Source organism: Malus sylvestris, chromosome 11 (assembly GCF_916048215.2).
Source record: "Malus sylvestris chromosome 11, drMalSylv7.2, whole genome shotgun sequence".
NCBI classification, from domain to species: domain Eukaryota; kingdom Viridiplantae; phylum Streptophyta; class Magnoliopsida; order Rosales; family Rosaceae; genus Malus; species Malus sylvestris.
The window spans coordinates 14,562,651-14,577,520 of NC_062270.1; the positions used below are offsets into that span (position 1 = coordinate 14,562,651).

At 35.5% G+C, this 14,870-nt stretch overlaps 1 protein-coding gene across 1 annotated transcript; it reads right to left on the reverse strand.

Annotated features, from left to right (window-relative positions):
• Positions 1–12,698: 12,698 nt before the first annotated feature.
• LOC126590383 (arogenate dehydratase 3-like) lies at positions 12,699–14,346 on the reverse strand. Its single transcript, XM_050255853.1, has one exon. It carries the CDS (start codon positions 14,104–14,106, stop codon positions 12,814–12,816), a length of 1,293 nt encoding a protein of 430 aa, XP_050111810.1. The 5' UTR covers positions 14,107–14,346; the 3' UTR covers positions 12,699–12,813.
• Between the last annotated feature and the right edge of the window lie 524 nt (positions 14,347–14,870).

Sequence of the window (14,870 nt, forward strand, 5' to 3'; positions counted from 1 at the left end):
TATCTTATTATTAAATTTGGTACTATTATGTGTTTTTCAATATTATTTTTATGGCTATTTTCTACTTTTCATAGTCAATTTTAGGTATAAACTTTTATGCTATAATGTAGAGATCATAAATCTTGTATAAAGGTTATACGACGACACTCACACAAAGAATGAGCATATGTGAGATACACATGTAAGGCTCAATTGTTATGTGAGTCACTCCATATACGGATGTTCCTATACAACGTTTTATGATATGAAGTAGGGGCATTATGTTATTACTCAGCATGTTTGATGTTTCTTTTGTAATGGAGTCTGGAGAGTCATGTTTCTGTCAATTAAACAAGTGAAACTGTCACCCTTCAACTTTCTGCTTTCTCTGCTGTTGACATTGACTTACCCGTCTGCCCCTTTTCTGTCTTTTTATATTTTACATAATGTTTTATGCTGCATTCCTCATGATTTCGTGGAAGAGCATGAGACATGAAATTTATAGTCAGTGAGTGATCTGTTTGTTTCTAATATATTTGTACTTTTAACTTTGCGAAAAATGACATTATTAATTTAGAATACCGTTAAATTGTAATTTATTGATTTATTAAGTAGCGTATAATAAGACCTTTAATATAGGTCTTTCTTTTTGTGGATCACCTAAAACCAGCTGTGCTTTGAAAAAAAACTGTTGTGAGAATAAGCGGCTGTGCTGTGAGAATAAGCGGCTATGAAATAAATCAGCAGAGTGTTTGGTAAATTTTTTTGTAAAAGTGCTTTTGGAAAAGAAAAAAAAAACAGTCTGATAATGGGTCTTTTCATTAAAGGAGCACTGTAGCTCCGTGTGCTTTGAAAAAAAACCAGTTTTCCAAAGCTGCAAATAGCAACTTCAACTTTTTCCTTTGATTTTAGCTTCTTCTCACAGCAGCTTCCAAAATAAACCTTTTTTTTTTTAGTTTACCAAACACCTAAAACCCTCACAGCTTTTTTTCATGGGTGCTTTTTTTTTAAGCACTTCACTCCCAAACCACCCCTTAAAGACCATCTTTAACCTTGCGGATAAAGCTTAAAAATTTAAGCTAGCAAAATTTTAAGTCATAACCCAAAAACTATTTTTTCCTTAAACTCTTAAATAATGATTATAGTCTAATTTTTTAATCCGAGATTATTAAATAATCATTTTAGCCTGAGATTATTAAATAATCATTTAAGGCGACAGATTTAATTTGGCCGTCAAATCTTTTTTTAGCCATTAGATTTGATCACATTTGATCACAACCGTTGGATTATAAACTTAAATGTTGGAAAATCTAACCCAAAGATATATTTTCTCCAGGGGTTTAAAGCTTATATTTTAAATTTTATCTCATGGATTGGATATGGTCTAAGAGTGATTTTCTAGAGGGAAAGAGATCTTCTTTGGATCTCTTCCACCATGGCCACCGGATCAAGTAATTTGAGTCTTTGAAATTTTATCCAATGGCCCACCTATTTTGATCACTTAAAAGCTATAATAATTTTTTACTGTGGGATGAAATTTCAAAGGTCCGGATGACTTGATCCGATAACCTTGGTGGAAGAGATCTGGAGATGATCTCTTTCCTTTCTAGAGCATGTCGAATAACATTTTCACTTTTAGGTTTTTAGCTTGTATTTTTTTTTTTTTTTATGGTTAATAGATAGAATGAAAATATAGAGGACTGAAACAACCAAAGTGTTTTCAACTAAAAAACTGCTATCCAAGTGTTTTGAACTCGAGATATTTTGGGATTAGGATTATCTCCCCTCCTCTTTCTATCCCCTTCCATCTCCTCTTCACATTCTCTATTTTGTCTTTCTCTTTTTATAAAAAATTAATATAAGATAATGACGTGACTTAACCGTGATTGTTCAAATAGGAGAAGAGGGAAAGTGAGAGAAAAAAAAAAAAGAGGAGATAATCCTACTCCATCTTGGTGGATAGGACTTGATCTTGCAACCATTCTTGAGTTCGAAACTTCCTACGCCTTTTACTGTACCATTGGAGAGTTTCCAATACTGTACCTGTTATTCATCACCTACCCACCCTCACTACCATAGGATAACCCCAATGGAAAAACAAAAAATAAATTAATAAATTTCAATAGTAGTACATGCCACTTAGTATTATGGTCTGATTGTATTCCTTTTTGCTTAGAAGTGAGAAGTCTTTGGTATGAATCTCGTGGATGACGAATTCGATACCAAATTAGGCTGCCCATTATGTGGTTTAGCCGAACTTCCTCTCTCCCTAGTGTAAAAATATCGATCGATGTACTCAAAAAAAAATTTCAACAGTGGTACCATAGAATTTTGTCATTAATAGCATTTTAGCCAATGATTATAACAAAATGGATAATACATATGTACTCACTAGTGAGTACCATAAATACTCACTTTCTAAGTTGTCCCAATCAAAAGAAAAAGTCTAAGAAAAATTAAATAACATATGCACTATTTTTTTAAGAGTGGTGTTATCCACACACCCCTTATTGCCTCCCACACATCCATTCAATATTCGGCCGTCGAATTTAATAAATTAAAAAGATCAAAGAAAGAAACTAACAACATATATATAAGAGGTAAAAATAAGTATGCAGATAGTATCACCCATTTTAAAACAATAAAACAGATGTTAAAATTTTATTGACCGAAATCTAAAAAATGAGTACTTAATTATTATCCTAACAAAAGTAAAACAAAACTACCGTTTTAGCCTTTTAGCCCAGTTCATTTTGGGCCTTTCCAAGCCCAAGAAAACATTTTGACCCTGGTCCTTTATCAACTTCAACTTGTGCGCGGCCCAGCATTCCTCTTTGCACCGAAGGAAGAAGATTACATTGGAATCAAACTTTGTCATTCACAAGATTCAAATCTACAATAACTTAATCATAGTATTAGGTGACAATTATACCAGAATTGAGTGGCTAATACTGATACAGGATATGCACTTCGGAATACCCAACGAGCACATGTTGTTGGATTGATATTACAAGATTTTTACCGATTCGAGTGTTCAAATGTTTACAAACAACTAAAAATCTTACTCATGATTTCAGACATGTTTACTTATCATAAATGAGAAAAGTAACGAAGTGGAAAACTTAAAAATAAGACAAGGAAAGAGAATCCAAACAACAAGTTAATCTGATTCCGTATTTTCGGTATTTGATTACGGATTTTAATAAAAAACTTGCACTTCCCCTATTTCTAACAAGTAAGCAAAAGCAGAAGCCTATTTTAATAAATGTAGATGGATCAAAATGATTCTAATTCTTATTTATGGTAAGTAATTAGTGCTTTAAACAAAAAAAAAGAGACTACTCGCAATGGTCTAGTGATACTCATTTTTACTTGTAAGTGAGAGGTTTTAGGTTTAATTATCGGCAAAGGCGAATTTGAACCACATTATTGGTAAGACGAATTTGAACCACATTATTGCTAACTTATTGTGAGGCTTACTCTACTCGCTCACCTTTAATGAAGATACTATTGTTTGTTAAAAAAATATACGCAGAAGAAGACTGGTCATGAAATTTTGGGCCCCCGATGCAAACCATCGGAATGGTCCCTAAACTCTTCATATGGATTTATTTGAGTCTGGTTTTTTAAGGACTCCCAAAAATCATTACAAGAATTAGAAAATGTATATAGTCATCTTATAGCACCATTATTTAGCATAATCAAGATTGAAACATAAGAACCAGAGGACATATAATCGAAACACATAATTTTTAATTGCATCAAAGTATTGCTGGAAAAATTTAATATTATTGTACTATAATATTAAATTTTGTTAATTGATATAGGAAATTAGAAGTGGTGCGTTTGGTGAAAAGATATGTATATTTTTAATATGAACAGTTGTAACTTTACATTTTTCATGAATGATCACATACTTTGCAAAGAGACATCAGTGTCAACTTTTATAAATTAGGAAGCCACCATATAGGCATAAATCACTTTTACATTCACATATTCATACACATAGTGCACTAATGTTAGAGAGTTTTGTAGTCTCTAAATGAGTCTATATGAGAAAGTATTCAAAACAATTGTGATTCATTAGAACCTTGTGATTTGGAGTACTACTTTTACAAGGACATGGTCGTTGTATTCTGGAGATACACCCCAATCAGCCATGAGCACCATAGTGGAGCGTAAACTTGTCTTAAAAAAATGTCTAACATTTGCCTTGACTAGTTTTCAGATTTTTCTAATCCATATTCATGTGCATTTGACATTATTTTTCACTATGAGCATTCATTAAATTTGGCATTTAGTTGCATAAATGATTTATTGTTTTTATATATGACTAAAATAGTAATTAGAGTCCATTTTCCAACAAGTATCACAAAAATATTACTCATCTGACATTTTTACAAGCATATTAATTAACTTACATAAGGATATATAAATTTTTTTGTGTAACTTTTGAAAGGAAAATATAAATTTTATGTGTAATTTTCCAAAAAAAAAAGGACCTTTTTTATTAGAGTGAAACAAACAATGGACTTAGTTATCACCAATCCAAAAGGCTAAAGTTAAAATTTATAAAGTTATATTTGACTCCAAATGCATTGGTGCAAATCAACATGTAAAGTCAGAATTTACTTTTAGCTTCTAACTCATATGCATTAGAGATGGACAGTCAATTTTAGAGCTAAACATAATTTTGGTATCTCCCAAAATAGAGGTTCCACTTTTAACTCTAGAGAGTTATATACAAAGTAAAAAATAACTTTGTATATAGTACCAGAGTTATACATGATGTCAACTTTTTTGGTGTATTGGGGAGGGATTTGAATGAAATTTAGAGTCAAATATACCATTTGACGACGTACGTGCATGCAGGGTATCCTTTTGTTGTGCAGCCACCACCAACACAACACCCAGATGTTTTTGGCACCAACTCAATTTTAGACCTAACAAAAAATGGGCAATTGGAACATTTCCACCCCATGACTTGGTATAAAATGCACAAGTGCAATGCGATCGTGGTTGGTAAAGGGCATAAAATTTAAAATCCAAACGAAGGCATAACCAACCAATTGAAGAAATTTTGAATCTCAACTTAAAGGGGTTTGTCTTTTAAGGACATTTAGTTTCTTCCTATTTTATTTTACCACTCTAAAGTTTAGGTTTGAATTGGATTAGATAACTCATATTAATTTTCTTTTCGTAAGGATTATAAGAGATTAGTTCTTTGTCAACATTCACGTGTGTATATAGAGCTGAATGATTATTCAATTTGAAAGGACAAGAAAAATGTATAAAGAAAAATTGTCCTTTTTAATTCTACCATTTTGTAGGAATTGAAAGGGATAAGTTATTAAGTTTTCTTTACTAGTAATTTATCTTCAACTGTTAAGTTGGAGAAACATTTGTTTATTTTATCCTCATATTTTGAATATAGTGAATTATTTAAATACCAAACGAGTCGTTGGTCATTAAGTAGTTTTTGAATCGTTATTAAAGAGAGCTCATTCCTACTTGATATGTTTTTTTTTTGTCAAACCATAGATTTATAGATTAGATGTTAGATTAAAGAGTTAATGGAGTTTGAAACCACGGTGTAGTGCAAAGGCAACACATATCTCCACCACTGTGATAGAAGGCCACTTGATATTGATGTGTAGATGATTGCAAAAAATGGTCAATACTATTAGGAATTCTAAAGCCAAATACAAATGAAGAAAATTAATGACGTTGTTTTAAGTTGTAACGGTAATAGTGCCAAATTTCCCTGCTATTCGTCACCAACTCCTTCCTTTGGTTAGGGTCTGGCATGTCACCCCCCCTCCCCGATCTCCACCCTTTTCCTACTCCTCTCTAACCTGCTACCCCTCTAATTCCTCCTCATTCCCTCCCATCTTGTCAGCTTCTCTCCACTTACTTCTTCCTAGCCCCACTCCTTTCCCTCCTATCTTATATGTCCCCTCTCTTTCATGTTTTCCTTTTCAGTAACCCTCCTTAATTTCTAGTTTCCTTGAGTTTGTCTCAACCTCACTGAGCTTGTCTCAGATCTGAGCTTTTATGTCATTTTCTTCCTCATCGTCACCAGTCCTCCACTGTTGACCTTTGCTACGCAGCCCATCTTGTGTTTCCACTCGACGGAGCAATTTGGTGTTGGGTGGTTGTTAAAGTGCTTTTAGCACTATTTGGTAGGATTATGGGTGCGCTTTTTGCGTGGGAGGATTGCTCACATCATTTTTCGTTCATCCAGCTTATTCTGGCTTCTTGCTCTTGGTGCTGGTGGCGGATCGGCGATAGCGGCATAGCTGCTATGGTGGAGGCAGCAGTATTCCAGATCTAGAGCTTTTTATTGTTGTGGGCTTGCTCTTTTTAAGCTTTTATGTTGTATTTTCTATTGGACTGTCTTTGGGCTTTCTACTTCATGTAATATTTCTTTAATTAATAGAAATTTCTTCGATGAAAGAAAAATTGAACAAAATTAATCAACTATACTAAGTGAAATTTTGCGATGAAACTTCACACATATACAGACTACACGTTCTATATCAATTGCCCATGCAAATAATTCTCTACATGGGCCAATATCCAATATTTATGATTAAGATAGATATTATTGATGCTACATGGGCCCTAAGACCAATATGGCCCACTCATATGTAAGGGAACACCTTCGAACGTCAGGGAGAGGTGGGGAGGGCGTCACGGTGAAGGGAGAGTGAAGTGGAGTAGCTATCAACCACTTGTTTAGCAAGCAAAGCAAAGGTGCCAAAGCACAAATTGCACAATGCTCCACCTACCACAACCCATTTTCTCCATCATGCCCCTCCTCTCCCCCACCAAACTCTCTTTCTCATTGTTTATATACATTGAACTGTTTCGTGGCGTACGTTTTTTTTTTTTTACACAACGTTATAAATATATTTTTGTGGAGCTTACTTCGTAATATATTTCAACGATTTGAACTATTTATTTTTTAGATATTCCCTCAAAAAATTATATTTATAAAAAATTATCTAAATTTGAAACCATATGACCGTTGGATTAATATTCGTTTTGGGTTTATACATATTCACCCACTTAATCCTATCTTATTCTTGTTTTTTTCGTTTATTGTTCTAATTTAATGACACTTGAAAATAATTTTGGTCATAATCCAATCATTTAAGGGTCGACTTGCCTATTAAGATATAGGACATGTACACATTTGTTTTGGGTTGATATTCCTTTGCGTATCACTTTGAAACAAGAAACGATAGATATTTAAAAATGGTCTGAGATTTCGTCATAGTTTACAATAGGTCCATACACTAGAGATTCATGGACTGAGGTTGCTGAATTAAAAAAAAATAAAATAATAATATACATATTCAGAAAACGTTTAAGAGAGAGGATCTTCATTTTTTAAATGGAGATTAGTTGTGAGGCTCACATCACATTGAACTTCAACGATCTAAACCGTCTATTTTAAGTGGGATCTTATAGATCATCCTTGCAAAATATTAGCCAATTTGAAAATATTTGAGACATTTAATTAAGTTCAAAGAAATTGACGAATATTTTATTTTATAAGAAACAATGAAATTTCATCGTGATAATTAAATAGGTAAATGGTTTCGGAATAAATTGAATTTTTGCAAGGATGAACTATGAACCGAGACTTACAAAATAGACAGATCATTGAAGTTCGATGTGGAGTGGACTCTGCAACTAGTCCCCATTTTGACCCAAAAATGAGGATCCCTTTCGTTAAAGGGCATATACAGATCCAATTCTAAATATATGTTCATAGATCAATTTAAACTAAGGTAATAGTTTATGAACCAAATCGAAATTAGGGTGAAAGTTCATGGATCCTGTCAACATAATCAAAATAAGATATCCCACTGATGGACCAATGGTTTTTGTTAAATTCAGGGACCCCAATTAATTGAATTTAGATCATGAACCAAATCTAAAATACAGTAAAAGTTTTGGACCAATCCTAAATATATATATATATATATATATATATATATATATATATATATGCGCCAAGCGTTTGCTTCGTGCATCAACAATTAAAAGCCATTAATTAATGTAGCTCCTACCTTGAGATCTAAATTACACAAAATTGTCAATTTCCAAGCGTGTGCGCAAAAGATTGACGATGACATTTTTAAAGCGAGAATAGTTCATCATAATAGAAGGTAATTTCACATTTTGTATAAAAATGAAAATTTGAAACCTTAGTGATGTTGTTGATCGAAGTCATTTGTTTGGTTGGTGAAGCCGAGAAAATGGTGTAGAAGCAGGAACAAAGACAAGTGCATGAACCCCTATTTATTCTATATATAGTTTGGAGACTTGACTAATTCGCACGCAATAGCTTGAATCAAAACTTAGACTTATGTCACTCGGTTTTGGTTGGTGAAAACAAACCTTGGTAAATTTTTGAACGACCCCAAGCACGAGCCTCTCCAAACATTCCTATCCATTCACAAACTACTTCTCTTGCTTAACTCTACCACTTCCCTTGATAATAAAAATGGTTGGGCAAGTTTCGAACCGTCCTCCCTCCCCTTAACAATAATAGATTTACAAAAAAAATAGTATATGAACATAAAATCTGTATAACCATCACGGGGTGGTCTAGTGATTGTGGACGAATTCCAGACCCATATTTCACACAACACGTCCTGAGTTCGATTCCTGGTACTGGTGAATCACAAGATGGTGGCCAGATGGAGTATGGATTGCCTCTGTGAGTCTTCTCGGCCTCAGAAAGGTGGACTGCCATGGTGAAACCACCAACGAGTCCCTTTTTTTTTAAAAAAAAAAACATAAAATATGTATCATAATTTGACTATTTTGTTCCTGTAGAACCTAAGGTTTGTTTTTCTAGAAGGCACTCTCTTAAGCGTTTTGGTTAGGATTTATTATTTTAGTATAAATACGTTGAAATTTTATTAAAAATCTAAATGCTTGCTGAGACTGGTGTTTTTATGTAAAATAAAATAAAATAAAATCTATAAGTCAATAACATTTCTAAGTTTTTTCAAATGTAATAAAAATGCTTTCAATCTTCCAGAAGCATCTCAAACATGTCGTAAGACGGTATGTTCCTGAATTTAAAGAAAAGAAGATGGGGGAATCTGTGAGTTTGATGCCCCCTAAAATATAGTTTGTCCCATTAACAAAAATGTTGTAACAATTTGTCTCCACAGGACGAGAAATGGTCTTCCCCACCATAACATTTTGAGAGGAGTTGTTGCTATCAAGTATCAAGGCCAATATTATCTCTCTAATTGTGTGATTTGACAATCAAACCACCTTATATTGATGGAGTTTCAAACACAATATGTAATTCAAGTGAATATATAAAAAAATGGAAATCACCAAAATGCTATAAATTGGTAGAATTAGAAACATTTAGTACAAGAAATATTAGTGTTTCTGAAGAGAGGATTTTCGTCGGATCATTTTCGTGAGAAATTCTTTAATTGTATTTGTTCATTGTATATCATACGGTCAATTTTTATCACGTACTTTTTATATTCAATTTTAAATAAAAAAATTTACAATAAATTTTTATCGTATAATATATAATAAATAAATGTTATTAGAAGATCTTTCCCGGGTCCTCATCCTCTAGGTGTTTTTGTGCCACTGCCAACTTCGAGAAATGACATATTTCTAAAATGTCAGACTGCCAACTTCAAGAAATGACATATTTCTAAATGTCAAACCTAATTAAACACAAGGGTGAGAACACAAGCGCCACATTCACCTTGGGTCTCTCATTTTCTATTTTTATTGGTAAATTTGGTCTAATCGGATAAATGGTTCCTGTGGTCATAAGATATTCGGATGATAGCTTCTGTGGTAAAAAAATTCGGATTTAAACCCCTGTGGTCACAGTCTGTTAGGATTTAAACCCATGTGGTCTAAGTTTGTTAGGATTTATGTCATTCTGTCATTCCTCCATTAGGTTTAGGTTGGCAAAATCGGATAAATGGTCCCCATGGTCATAAGGTATTCGGAAGATAGTCCCTGTGGTAAAAAACATTTGGATTTAAACCCCTATGGTCTAAGTTTGTTAGGATTTATGCCCGAAATTAGAGGTTCTGTCATTTCTCTGCTAAGCTTACAGGTGGAGCAGAATTTCTCTGAGAAGACGCAACAGAACGAGGTGGAACTAATAAATCACATAATTCATTAAAATTCAAGATCTAATAAATCTAATCATTCAAAATGCCTTTATAAAATTAACGAGTTTTTGACTCCCGAATATCCAACTGATTAATTAATTCTTTATAACATATTCTATTTTTCTTTGACAAATAAGACAGTAATCGTTGGCGTTTTCCCATAATTTTACGTAAACCTCTCTGAGATAAATAGTTTTTTTTTTTTTGTGTAATTGTAAATGTGAAGTAAGTCTTCGTATCCTATTGGTGAAACTAACTATTTGAAATTCAACATATCATCTGTTTTCGTCTTTTTCTTCTTGTGAAATAACTGAGATGAATGAATTTTTTTACCATAAACTAAAATCTTCTCTCCCCCCCTCTTTTTATTGTAAGATATTTTTTATTGATAGATACTCAGAGAAACTCTGCTCTACCTGTAAGCTTAACGAAAGAATGACAGAACCTCTAATTTCAGGCATAAATCCTAATATACTTAGACCACAGGGGTTTAAATCCGAATTTTTTCTACCACATGGGCTATCTTCCGAATTCCTAATGACCACGGGGACCATTTATCCGATTTGGCCAACCTAAACCTAATGGAGGAATGACAGAAGGGAGTAAATCCTAATAGACTTAGACCACATGGATTTAAATCCTAACAGACTGTGACCACATGGGTTTAAATCGGAATTTTTTTACCATAGGGGCTATCATACGAATACCTTATGACCACGGGGACCATTTATCCGATTAGGCCTTTAAATTTTGTTGTATGCTCATCATATATCTAATCATCTGTCATGTATCTTTTCATTTAATTTTGATTAATTTTTTAAAAAATTGAAAAAGTAACATTTAATGTGACAGTTAACTAAAATTACGTGAAAGAACACATGACAAATAATTAGGTGTATAATGAGCATATACCATAGTTATGGTGATAAGTAAAAATGCTTCCCTAAATTGAGCATTTTTGCATGTTTCTAATTTGGAGAAATGGCGCTTGCATGCTTGTCCTAGAAAATACAATGTTAAATGTTTCTTAAAATTTTTTTTTGAGGAAATGTTTTAAAAGTTTTTTTTTAATAGGAAATGTTTTAAAAGTTTTGAGCAAGCAAAATCGGTATACAAGCAACACTCAGTGTTTCAAATATCGATGATATTTATCGATTCACTACAGAAATTTTCCGGAACCTATTGCAGAATTTAAACTTTTGAATAATTTTTTTAGAAAAATTTCTCTATTTTTGACTAAATTTGAATGAGTTGATACCCACCCCATTGCAAATTTCCATAATTCCATCGAAGGCAATCAATATCAATATCTCCATAAATTTGCATGCCAATATTCTGAGCTATATCGATAATTTAAACGCTGTCAATGCTTGATAAAAATTGAAAAAGAAAATTTCTTAATTCTCAAAAAAGTATAAAATATGAAGGCTAAGCTAGTGACAAAATGGAAATCATATTTTGGGAAAATGGGCGTTGCGATAGCCTTATAAATCTCAAAAAATATTTAATTAATATTTAGCACATGTATAATTGTGTAAATCTTAGGTAGTATAAGTTTATGATTACTCTTTATTCCAGTGATTTTTTATTAGACTTTATATTACTTAGGAAACAAGTTCCTCTCTCCTCATAGTTTACTTTAGATAGGCACTGACATAGGGAGAATACATCCTACAATTTTTCTACACCTTATTCTCTCCACACTCTCTCTCTCTCTCTCTCTCTCTCTCTCCACATACTCTCTCTTCGTTTAGCAAAGCGCCACAATACGTTATAAGCATGCTCATGTCGTTGCACTAAGCAATGTGTAAGGTATTTTTTGCTACAAACTAGTTCACAATTATCATCACGCAATCTAGGTTCTTATAAAAACGCAGTCTTAATTATCAATATTTTTCAACCTTGAGTGCATACAACATTCACCATGATACATAAACCTAACTTTTACGCATCTTGAATTATAGATTATGCTTAAATTGTGTTCGCATTCTTCTTCGAATATATTATGAATTGATTATTGTGAAAGAAAGGAAAAAAAACAAAAGAATAAAATTAGGTTTCTTTTAACCCAAACCCCAAGATCGAGAATCCGATCTCCGTCGCCGTTCGTTGGTTCCCGTCGTACCATGGCTCGCCTCGCCCCAACCCAGATTTGAACCCATATCCATGGAGCGGGAAGAGGGGAGCTTTTACATTCTGACACGTGAGTAACCCCATACGAAAAGTTCATTAAAAAATTAAAAATGTAACTCCAATAAAATATAAGGAGTTTTAACGAAAAACCCGCGGTACTATTCACTTTAACGAAAAACCATATTTTTACACTAAAAAGTCAATCCTGATACTATTCACTTTACTTTTTATTTTGTCCTTATCATTAAAACTCAAAGTTTTTAAACATTTTTCATTAGTTTTCCTTAAAATATATTTACCCAAACACGTTCCAAATTGTTTTTGATTTGTTTGTGATGGAGTGGATCCAACCGTCGATCTCGATTCAGATCCCATCAAAATTGCAAAAGACAAAAATAAAAAAAGTAGGAAAGTGAATGAGAGAAAAAATCGAAAAATATCAAATTTTCTCCCAAGTCCTTGTTCTTTGCAGTAATAATTTTACAATTTACGGGGCTAAAGAATCAAGTAATTGCACTAATCACCCCCCCCTGGATGGACTCCAAGGAGTCATATCAATGGGGTAGCTTCCCAGCACCCTCAAGAACGACGTGAACTCCTGAACCTCCGCCAGCGCGTTCTGTGCCCTAACCTCCGCCATCGACGCCTCGAAGTCCACGTAGAACAGGTACTCGAAGTGACTCGCCGTTCCTTCGTTCGAATCGCTCACCAGCCTGATCGGACGGTTCCGGTGCGGCCGCGACTCGATCTTTGTCAGGCTGATGTTCCGGAAGGCGAACGCCGATAGGACCTTGAACAGCACCGATGTCCCCTTGTCGTGCGCGAAGACGATGCTCGTCTTGAACGGCCGGTCCGTGCGGGGAATGATCGGCTCCCGGGCCAGCATCACGAACCGGGTCACGTTGCTCGAGTCGTCCTGGATCCCGTTCTCCAAGATCTCCATGCCGTAGAGTTCGGCGGCGCGTGCCGAAGCGATGGCCGCCGTGTCGCGGAGGTTGTTGGCGGCGACGAATTCGGCTGCGCCGGCGGTGTCGTCGACGGCTTCGCGAACGACGTTGAGGCCGAGTTTGGTGAGAGTCAGCTCGCACTGAGCCAAGGCTTGAGGATGCGAGATGACTCGGTTCAAGTACTCTTTCCGGACTCCGGGGAGGGCTAGGAGGCAGTGGTGGACCGGAAGCTGGACTTCTCCGACGATGTGGAGGCGGTGGCGGAGGAGGAGATCGTAATTGCGATGAATTGAGCCGCCAAGGGAGTTTTCAACTGGGAGGACTGCTCGATCGGCGATCCAGAGCTCTACGGCTTGGAAGGCGACTTCGAATTGGTCACAGGGGATGGCCTCGCATTTCGGGTAGGCTTTTCCAGCGGCGGCTTCGGAGTACGCCCCGGGGACGCCTTGGTAGGCGACACGCAGCTGGGCTCCGTGCATCGGAGCCGGAGAAAGGTCGGTGATTGTGAGCGCCCTGGGAGGCGGAGAAGACGACTTGTCGTCCGGGGATGACGACGAGGAGGAGAGCTTCTCCATGGGGACAATCTCGAGGTCAACGGAGGTCTTGTGGCCGTTGACCGAGCCGACATGGTCAGCGGTTCTCGATTTGTCAGATGGCGGCTGGGGCTGCTGGGAAACGACGTTGCTGGCAAGAATGGCGCAGGAGCTCTGCCAGTCAGCGCGGCTGGAGCCGACGCTGTTGGGGAAGTGGACGGAGTCGGAGCGGTAGGCGCATTTGAAGACGGCGAGGCGGGGTGGGGCGACCCGGGGGAGGCGGAGGGCGGGTTTTGTGAGGTAGTTAGGTGAGGGTGGAAGAAGAGCCTGCATTGTGTTGTGCGTGAGATAGTGTCGGGCACTCGGACGGAATTAAGAGAAAAGAATGGGAACAGAAACGGAAGTTGAGATTTTGTTGTGTTTTTTGTTTTATTGGTGAAAAAATTGGGAAACAGAAGAAGCTTGGTGTTCTCTTTGGGAGAAGGGAACGTCAAGCTGAGAGGAGAGGAGGCTGGCGCTCGGTATTTATTGAGAGAGGGCGAAGCAGCGAACGAGTCCGTTGGGAGGAGTCGGAGGCCGGGTTTGGTAAAATCCCACACCTACCCTCGCTCGCCTCACCTTCCCTCATTTTTTACATCAATAATCGCTTTTTCAAAGTGAAATTTTGTATAAATTTTTTGTCACTTAAAGTTTTTAGAATATATTTTATAATGCTAGTACAACAATTAACTTTAAATGGTGAGATGACAAAAAATTCATGAAAAGCCTCATTTTTAAAGAATTTACTTAATATTTCTCTTCTTACAATTTTTTTTTTATAATGTTTTTCTTTCTTCGTTGGTTCATTTTTTAGTTCTTTCTTTTGGATTATTCTTATCGTTATTCTTTTGGATTATTCTTAAGGAAAACTAATGAAAAAAAGCTTGAAAACTTTGAGTTTTAACGATAAGGACAAAATAAAGGGTAAAGTGAATAGTACCATGATTGATTTTTTAGTGTAAAAATGTGGTTTTTCGTTAAAATGAACAGTACCGGGAACTTTTCGTTAAAGTTCCCTTATTCTTATCGTTATATATATATATATTGAGAATTTTATT

Excerpts from the sequence above, each read along its gene's own strand:
- LOC126590383 (XM_050255853.1), bottom strand. The coding sequence starts at position 14,106 with ATGCAGGCTCTTCTTCCACCCTCACCTAACTACCTCACAAAACCCGCC.